Source organism: Babylonia areolata, chromosome 12, assembly GCF_041734735.1.
Source record: "Babylonia areolata isolate BAREFJ2019XMU chromosome 12, ASM4173473v1, whole genome shotgun sequence".
NCBI classification, from domain to species: Eukaryota; Metazoa; Mollusca; class Gastropoda; order Neogastropoda; family Buccinidae; genus Babylonia; species Babylonia areolata.
The window spans coordinates 39,572,878-39,582,877 of record NC_134887.1 but is presented as its reverse complement, the minus strand read 5'-3'; the positions used below and the strand labels follow the sequence as shown (position 1 = coordinate 39,582,877).

The 10,000-nt window shown below is 46.1% G+C and overlaps 1 protein-coding gene across 1 annotated transcript in view; it reads left to right on the top strand.

Annotated features, from left to right (window-relative positions):
• The window catches only part of LOC143288615 (ester hydrolase C11orf54 homolog), an 18,756-nt gene that overhangs the window by 7,132 nt on the left and 1,624 nt on the right, over nt 1-10,000 (top strand). The window contains exons 4-7 of the mRNA XM_076597270.1: nt 81-269; nt 3,419-3,508; nt 4,816-4,965; nt 6,784-6,897. Coding sequence (XP_076453385.1) covers nt 81-269; nt 3,419-3,508; nt 4,816-4,965; nt 6,784-6,897 — 543 coding nt within the window. The remainder of the gene's footprint in view (nt 1-80; nt 270-3,418; nt 3,509-4,815; nt 4,966-6,783; nt 6,898-10,000) is intronic.

The following is a 10,000-nucleotide window of genomic DNA, read 5'->3' as shown; positions in this document are numbered from 1 at the left end:
CACCATCATTATCACCACCATCATCACCAACACCACCACAACCACCACCTTGACGCTGACCTTGACCTACCTGTCCCAAGCTGTACGACCTGGGGGAGGTGGCCAGACTGGTGGAACTGCCGGGGGCCTTCATGGTGGGGGCGGGGGCGGGGCCCTGGAAGGTGGTGGGGGTCAATTCGGAGCTGGTCTGCAACGTGCAGGTGACGGCCGACAGCAGTGCGGGGCCACCCCTCCGCTGCAACAACCACGTGGCCAAGGTGGACGTCCAGGTGAGTGAGGCCAGTGGGCGTCGTGTTGATGAATGACATGGATATTTATATAGCGCCTATCCTCGATCGTAGACCAACACGGATGATATGGATATTTATATAGCGCCTATCCTCGATCGTAGACCAACACGGATGATATGGATATTTATATAGCGCCTGTCCTCGGTCGTAGACCAAGCTCTAAATGCTTTATAAACACGGATGATATGGATATTTATATAGCGCCTATCCTCGATCGTAGACAACACGGATGATATGGATATTTATATAGCGCCTATCCTCGATCGTAGACCAACACGGATGATATGGATATTTATATAGCGCCTGTCCTCGGTCGTAGACCAAGCTCTAGATGCTTTACAAACACGGATGATATAGATACTTATATAGCGCCTATCCTCGGTCGGAGACCAACACGGGTGATATGGATACTTATATAGCGCCTATCCTCGATCGGAGACCAACACGGGTGATATGGATACTTATACAGTGCCAATCTTCAGTCGGAAACCAAGCTCTAAGCGCTTTACAAACACGTATGATATAGATACTTATATATCGCCTATCCTCGGTCGGAGACCAAGCCCTGGGTAGAGCCGACTGACGACTGCCATTGGGCACTCATCATTCGTTTCCTGTGTCATTCAATCAAATTTCAGGCACGCACACATACGCCACCACTTGTTGATATCATCTGTCATGATATACCTTGGACATACAAAGACACACAAACACGCTTACATGCGAACGTGAACACCCTGCCCAAGTTACCAACAACCGATGTGCCCAAGACAGCAACACTGTTCTTAGTCTGTATTCTATGTTTCGTCAGACTACAAAAACGACACGTGCGTTTTACGTTAACTCTCTCCATACGAACGGCGAAAGAGACGACGTTAACAGCGTTTCACCCCAATTACCATCATCAAAATATTGCAAGCGGAAGGCTCTTATACTGAAGAGGCGAATGTTGACAAAGAATACCACAATTCTGACGACGGAAGCTAAAGGTTGGGTCATTCAGACACCCACTGGACATCCAAGGGGTCTGTGTAGAGGAGAAGAGAGGACTGGCCGTACTGAGTGAGTTAAACAGCTGGATTCCTAGCCTGATCAAAGGTTGCTTTCTTAGTGGGAAACAATTGTTCTTCATCAGTTCCAGTAATGCAGCGAAGGCTACAACTATTCTGAGGACAATAGATTTTTACATAAGAGAATGTGAAAACTGTGTTTATTAATTAACTCTCTCCATACGAACGGCGAAAGAGACGACGCTAAAAGCGTTTCACCCCAATTACCATCATCAAAATATTGCAAACGGAAGGCTCTTATACTGAAAAGGTGAATGTTGACAAAGAATACCACAATTCTGACGACGGAAGCTAAAGGTTGGGTCATTCAGACACCCACTGGACAACCGAGGGGTCTGTGTAGAGGAGAAGAGAGGACTGGCCGTACTGAGTGAGTTAAACAGCTGGATTCCTAGACTGATCAAAGGTTGCTTTCTTAGTGGGAAACAATTGTTCTTCATCAGTTCCAGTAATGCAGCGAAGGCTTCAACTATTCTGAGGACAATAGATTTTTACATAAGAGAATGTGAAAACTGTGTTTATTAATTAAAGTAGGTAAACTTACCATCAAAGAATCAACTGAAAATTTCTGACGTGGAACAAACACTGGAAGATGTATTCCTGCTCTGAGCATCAAAGTGCGACACGTGCTATTAACTCACTCGCTGCCATTGTCCGCATATGCGGACATCGTCGGAGAAAGCGTTGGATGCCAATGTCCGCATATGCGGACTTGGATTTTAAAAAGTCGTGCTGTCGGAGTGACGCGTCGGATGCGAAAATCAAAAGCAGATGTGATATCTTACGTCACCTCTGGTCAGCTTTTCATTCACACACGCTGCGTGTGTGTCGCGATAAGCTCAACCGCACTTGATAACAAAGCGTGCCCCCTGTCAGCTTTGTAAGTTGTTTGACAAGATGGCGTCACGGCGAAGTGTTCGACACGGTCGGAGAGGTGAAATGTTACTCAGCGTCGAAGATGCTTTGGAAATGATCCAAACTGAAGGTTCTGATGTCGAAGGAGATAATGTTGATTCTTCGGACAGTTAATTTGAACCAGATCCCGATGAACTAGAAACAGATTCGGCCACTGAAGAGAGTGTTTACAATGGAGATGAAAGTGAGGACATTGTGCCAGCAGATGGGACAGACACAGACGACGAAACCACTGAGGAAATGGAAGATTTTGCAAGTGTTTTCACCAGTGATTGGACTGACAATTTTTCCTTTTTCCCTCTTGCACATCCCTTCACTGGCATACCAGGTTTGTCAGCTGACTGGCCAGTCAACACCCAGCCGGTTGAGTTTTTTTCTTTGTTCTTTGATTTTCATTATGTAGAGACAATATTTTTTCTTGCATGAGTGAATTTCAACTTTCTTCACCACCTGTTCATACTTCGTTGCATGCACTAGGTCTTCAGTTCCTCAAATAGTGTTAGAATGTGATGTGGAACATGTTGGTGTACCTTTCTGATGGGTGCAAAAATGCTAAAAAATACACTAAATATGGATACCGTGATCAACATCAAGACGGTGAGTAAATACTTTGATTTTTTGCACACATATGGAACAACATTCCTTGCATACATATACTAAATATCAATTGTCTGGGTATTTATTTGGTTTTTTTACAATTTTTTCCCCATCCTATACAAACCCTGGGTTTTCAGGGATTGGCAAGGGCAAAAACTCTTGGCATGGAGTGAGTTAACAGAGTGGCTGGAACAATGAGATGCTCATGTTTCCAAAATTCTCAAATTACCTGCACTTCCCTATACATGGGGCTTTTTTGATGGTTTTGTTGTTGTTGTTGTTGTTGTTGTTGTTGCTTGTTTGTTTGTTTTTTGTTGTTGTTGTTTTTGTTTTGTTTTGGTTTTGGTTTGGTTTTTGTTTGTTTGTTGTGTTTTTTTTGTGTGTGTGTTTGTTTTGTTGTTGTTTTTTGGGGGGGCGGTTGTTTGTTTTTTGTTTGTTTTTTTCATTCTTGTATGTATTTCGAGGCATCGAAAAGAATGTTGAAATAAGCTTCTTTTTTTCTTTTTTAACCGTGTTGTGTATTTTATTTGTTCCATTGTTTTTCAGGATGGCTCTTGTGTTCTGACTCAACTGAAGGACACGCTGAATTTCAACCTGATGGGCAACTTTCTGTGCTGCGAGGGAAAGCCTGGGAAGGTGCGTTTGTCTGTCTGTCTGTGTCTCTCTCTGTCTCTGTCTGTCTCTGTGTGTGTGTGTCTCTCTCTCTCTCTGTCTCTCTCTCTCTCTCTGTCTCTCTCTGTGTCTCTCTCTCTGTCTCTCTCTGTCTCTCTCTCTCTCTTTCTCTGTCTCTCTCACTCTGTGTGTGTGTGTCTCTCTCTCTCTGTCTCTCTCTCTCTCTCTGTCTCTCTCTCTGTCTCTCACTCTCTCTCTCTCTCAGGATGTGTGTGTGTGTGCGTGTGTGTGTGTGCGTGCGTGTGTGTGTGTGTGTGTGTGCGTGCGTGCGTGCGTGCGTGTGTGTGTGTGTGTGTGTGCGTGTGTGTGTGTGTTCCCTTTGTTGATTGGATGATGGTACAATAAACAATAAATTATTACTCATAGTACAATTTGACAACCAGGTCACAGATATTGGACCACTTTATGCAGTTTACTTCTTCTTCTTTTTTCTCAGTGGTAACAATTCGTTGAAATCTGAATTTCCTCAGGCCCCATCTTGTGTGAGCACAGCCCAAGCCACATCCTTTATCAATGGAAACATTTGAAATAAGATTTTACTTCTATTCAAAGTTCGGAAACAGGTTTTACTTTGTTGGGGGCGGGGGTCAAAATAGCCAAGCCTTTACCCTACCAGTTATTCAACCCGGAAATGGCCCCGAAACGATCGACACAGATTGAAACAAGCTTCAAGCTTACAGATGGGCCAACAACAAAGTGATAGCAGTATGAACAATGGCTTCTTCACAGCAATGGGAAGTCATTTACAGTTTAGTCTTTTGTGAAGGACTATGACCAGGAAATTATGAGGCAAGATCGCACTGAATCTTTGAGCTGCAGCCGACTGTCATAACACCCTCTTGGCCGTGGGGGTGTAACTTGGACAAGACACTCTCCCCAATAATCAGATTCTAGCCCAGGCAGTCAGGACAGCAGATGCCTCCTCTGCTGTGCAGATGTGCAGATGGTCAGTGTCGGACACGACTATCATACAAGAAAACAAACAAACAGAATTGATGGGTTGGACTACAAGCATTATGATCTAATCCGATCTTATTTTATTTGATTTGATATGGATACTTATTTACTGCCAATCCTCGGCCGGAGACCAAGCTCTAAGCGCTTTACAAACTCGGGGTCACATGCACAACAGGCTGCCTACCTGGGTAAAGCCGACTGGCGGATACCAGTGGGTGCTCATCGTTCGTATCCTGTGTCATTCAATCAGATTATCTCAGGCACGCACACATAGGAGGCCCACCACACTCAGACAGACCGTTTATCTATCTCAGGTGCTGGAGATCAAGGCCAGTAAACGAACAGGGGAAGAGAACTTCATGTCGGCAGTTCGCAAGACGCTGCTGGACCAGTACCAGAACCGGCCGGTGGGCCTGGGGGGCGTCTTCCTGATCGAGAAAGGAAAAGCCAACCTGCATATCATGGTACGTGAATGAAGTCCCAGCTGAGCTGGGTCCCGACTTCATTTGTATGATCTATCGATCTCGTGCATGCTTAGCGTTCAGAAAGTTCCTCAGTTCAACTCACTTCAATTCAAAAACACTTTATTGATTCACATGGAAATTAACGTGCGCAATCATAGGCTCGTTGGAAACACACACACACACACACACACACACACACACACACACACACACACACACACACACACACACACACACACACACACACACACTCAAAAGAACAAGTCAAATAGGAACTCACAGCTTCTGACGATAGACTAAAACAAATCTCATTTCCACACACACGCGCGTGTGGGTAAGACAAGTTGGTATTGCACAACAATGTATTAGAATTGTAATTAAATCTGCTCAGTTTTTTTAGAATTAGGAAATTAACATTAAGCTAATTCTTAGTGTCGTATGATCGCTCGTGCATCCCACCTCTTAAAACAGTTCTTGGTTAGTTAAGCGTTGCGCCTCAGTGACTCGACTTCGCAGGGTTAACTCACTCAGTTCGGCCAGTCCTCTCTTCTCCTCTACACAGACCCCTCGGATGTCCAGTGGGTGTCTGAATGACCCAACCTCTAGCTTCCGTCGTCAGAATTGTGGTATTCTTTGTCAACATTCACCTCTTCAGTATAAGAGCCTTCCGCTTGCAATATTTTGATGATGGTAACTGGGGTGAAACGCTGTTAACGTCGTCTCTTTCGCCGTTCGTATGGAGAGAGTTAAAACAGTTCTTGGTTAATTAAGCGTTGCGCCTCAATGACTCGACTTCGCAGGGTTAAGGACGAAGAAGACAAAGAAAATGTGAGGGGGAAGGGAGGTGTTGGGGGGAGGACGTGTCATATCCCTCACATTGTCACTTCTTTTTTCAGTATGTGCTTCCTTATAATCTCACGGTTGCGCCGTACATGGCAGAATCGGTTTCGGCGTTGGGTTTGTGATCCAGTGATGATTAAAGCTTGCAGGGTGATCAGGGTTTTACAATTCATGGCCCTGTTTCGGCATGGTGTTAATAAAATTGTGTTCTTGGGGAAGGCATTTTATTCCGATTTCATCCACTCCACTCAGGTGTGAACGAGTACCTGTCTTCAGTCCGGAGAGGCAGAGAGGACTGGATCTCACACACCTTCCTTTGCAGCTGAACCCTTGACACAGTGAATAATGATTTCACTGCCCCTTTAAGAAGAAAGGTGGCAGAATGGTTAAGACGCTCAGCTTGCCAATACAGAGAGTCTGTGAGGGTGTGGGGTTCGAATCCCGCTCTTGCCCTTTCTCCCAAGTTTGACTGGAAAATCAAACTGAGCGTCTAGTCATTCAGGTGAGACGATAAACCGAGGTCCCGTGTGTAGCACGCACTTGGCGCACTGATAGAGAACCCATGGCAACGAGAGTGTTCTTCTCTGGCAAAATTATGTAAAAAGAAACCCATTCTGATTGGTACACAGATATATAAGCATGCACTCAAGGCCTGACTAAGCGCGTTGGGTTATGCTGCTGGTCATACATCTGCCTAGCAGATGTGGTGTAGCGTATATGGATTTTTCCGAACGCAGTGACGCCTCCTTGAGAAACTGAAACTGAAACTTCACTGTCCCTTTTTTTTTCTTTTTTCTTTTTATGGCCGTAAAAGAATACTAGAGCTTTAAGCTTTTTTCTTTTCTTTTCTTTTCTTTCGTTTTTGTTGGTTTTTTGTTGTTGTTTGTTTGTTTGTTTGTTTTTTTCTTCTTTTTTTTTCTTTGTTTTCTTTTTTAACTTGTAAGTAATGTGACTGTGTTGATGATGTGCGATTTGCAGCCAGATTTCTCATGCACCCCTTTGACTTGTGATGCTGAAGTGAACGACTGGCTCAAGTTCTACGAGATGGACGCCACTCTGGTGTGTCTGGGAGAGGTGGTCTCCTTCGATCCGGTAAGTGGTGGTGGTGGCTGGGGGGTTGGTTGGCAGGTAGATAGACTGGTAGATGGACAAGTAAACAGGTAGGTAGGTAGGTTGGTTGGCAGGTAAACAGACTGGTAGATGGACAAGTAAACAGGTAGGTAGGTAGGTTGGTTGGCAGGTAGATAGACTGGTAGATGGACAAGTAAACAGGTAGGTAGGTAGGTTGGTTGGCAGGTAGATAGACTGGTAGGTGGACAAGTAAACAGGTAGGTAGGTAGGTAGGTTGGTTGGCAGGTAGATAGACTGGTAGGTGGACAAGTAAACAGGTAGGTAGGTAGGTATGTTGGTTGGCAGGTAGATAGACTGGTAGATGGACTAGTAAACAGGTAGGTAGGTAAGTTGGCAGGTAGATAGACTGGTAGGTGGACAAATAAACAGGTAGGTAGGTAGGTTGGTTGACAGGTAAACAGACTGGTAGATGGACAAGTTAACAGGTAGGTAGGTAGGTTGGTTGACAGGTAGATAGACTGGTAGATGGACTAGTAAACAGGTAGGTAGGTAAGTTGGCAGGTAGATAGACTGGTAGGTGGACAAATAAACAGGTAGGTAGGTAGGTTGGTTGACAGGTAAACAGACTGGTAGATGGACAAGTTAACAGGTAGGTAGGTAGGTTGGTTGACAGGTAGATAGACTGGTAGGTGGACAAATAAACAGGTAGGTAGGTAGGTTGGTTGACAGGTAAACAGACTGGTAGATGGACAAGTAAACAGGTAGGTAGGTAGGTTGGTTGGCAGGTAGATAGACTGGTAGATGGACAAGTAAACAGGTAGGTAGGTAGGTAGGTTGGCAGGTAGATAGACTGGTAGGTGGACAAGTTAACAGGTAGGTATGTAGCTTGATAGGTAGGTAGACAGGTAGGTGGACAAATAAACAGGTAGGTAGGTAGGTTGGTAGGTAGGTAGATAGACTGGTAGGTGGACAAATAAACAGGTAGGTTGGTAGGTAGGTAGACAGGTAGATGGACTAGTAAACAGGTAGGTAGGTAAGTTGGCAGGTAGATAGACTGGTAGGTGGACAAGTAAACAGGTAGGTAGGTAAGTTGGCAGGTAGATAGACTGGTAGATGGACAAGTAAACAGGTAGGTAGGTAAGTTGGCAGGTAGATAGACTGGTAGGTGGACAAGTAAACAGGTAGGTTGGTTGGTAGGTAGGTAGACAGGTAGGGTTGGTGACAGGAAGGTTGGGGGGTATATTGGTGGGTTGGGTTGGGTTGGATTGGTCGGTTGGAGTTTTTAAGATGCGTGGGGTAGGGTGTGTGTGGTGTGGTTCTGAGTGGTGCGTGGTGTGGTGTGAGATGGGTTGTGTTGAGTTGTGTTGTGTAGTGGTGTGTGTGGTGGTGGTGGTACTGAGTGATGTAGTGTGGTGTGGTGTGGTGTGGTGTGGTACGTGGGATATAATGTGGTGTGGTGTGTGAGATATAATGTGGTGTGTGTGGTGTGGTGTATGGGATATAAAGTGGTGTGGTGTTGTTGAGCTGTGTGGTGTGGTGTGGTGTGGCGTGGTGTGTTGTGTTGTGTTGTGTAGTGGTGTATGTGGTGATACTGAGTGGTGTGGTGTGGTGTAGTGTGGTGTGGTGTGGTGTGATGTGGTGTGGTGTGTGGAATATAAAGTGGCATGGTGTGGTGTGGTGTGTGTGGTGGAGTTGAGGGCTACGGTGTGGTGTGTTTAGTGGTACTAAGTGGTGTGGTGTGGGGGATTTAATGTGGTGTGCATGGTGGTGCTGAGTGGTGTGGTGTGGTGTAGTGTGGTGTATGGGATATAAAGAGTGTGGTATGTGGTGTGGTGCTGAGTGGTGTGGTGTGTGGGATATGAAGTGGCGTGGTGAGTTTGGTTGTACTAAGTGGTGTGGTGTGTGGGATTTAATGAGGTGTGCATGGTGGTACTAAGTGGTGTGGTGTGGTGTGGGGGATTTAATGTGGTGTGCATGGTGGTACTAAGTGGTGTGGTGTGGGGGATTTAATGTGGTGTGCATGGTGGTACTAAGTGGTGTGGTGTGGGGGATTTAATGTGGTGTGCATGGTGGTACTGAGTGGTGTGGTGTGGTGTGGGGGATTTAATGTGGTGTGCATGGTGGTACTGAGTGGTGTGGTGTGGTGTGGGGGATTTAATGTGGTGTGCATGGTGGTACTAAGTGGTGTGGTGTGGTGTGGGGGATTTAATGTGGTGTGCATGGTGATACTAAGTGGTGTGGTGTGGTGTGGGGGATTTAATGTGGTGTGCATGGTGGTACTGAGTGGTGTGGTGTGAGGGATTTAATGTGGTGTGCATGGTGGTACTGAGTGGTGTGGTGTGGGGGATTTAATGTGGTGTGCATGGTGATACTAAGTGGTGTGGTGTGGTGTGGGGGATTTAATGTGGTGTGCATGGTGGTACTGAGTGATGTGGTGTGGGGGATTTAATGTGGTGTGCATGGTGGTACTGAGTGGTGTGGTGTGGGGGATTTAATGTGGTGTGCATGGTGGTACTGAGTGGTGTGGTGTGTGGGATTTAATGTGGTGTGCATGGTGGTACTGAGTGGTGTGGTGTGGTGTGGGGGATTTAATGTGGTGTGCATGGTGGTACTGAGTGGTGTGGTGTGGTGTGGGGGATTTAATGTGGTGTGCATGGTGGTACTAAGTGGTGTGGTGTGGTGTGGGGGATTTAATGTGGTGTGCATGGTGATACTAAGTGGTGTGGTGTGGTGTGGGGGATTTAATGTGGTGTGCATGGTGGTACTGAGTGGTGTGGTGTGGGGGATTTAATGTGGTGTGCATGGTGGTACTGAGTGGTGTGGTGTGGGGGATTTAATGAGGTGTGCATGGTGGTACTGAGTGGTGTGGTGTCGTGTGGGGGATTTAATGTGGTGTGCATGGTGGTACTGAGTGGTGTGGTGTCGTGTGGGGGATTTAATGTGGTGTGCATGGTGGTACTAAGTGGTGTGGTGTGGGGGATTTAATGTGGTGTGCATGGTGGTGCTGAGTGGTGTGGTGTGGGGGATTTAATGTGGTGTGCATGGTGGTACTGAGTGGTGTGGTGTGGGGGATTTAATGTGGTGTGCATGGTGGTGCTGAGTGGTGTGGTGCGGTGTGGGGGAT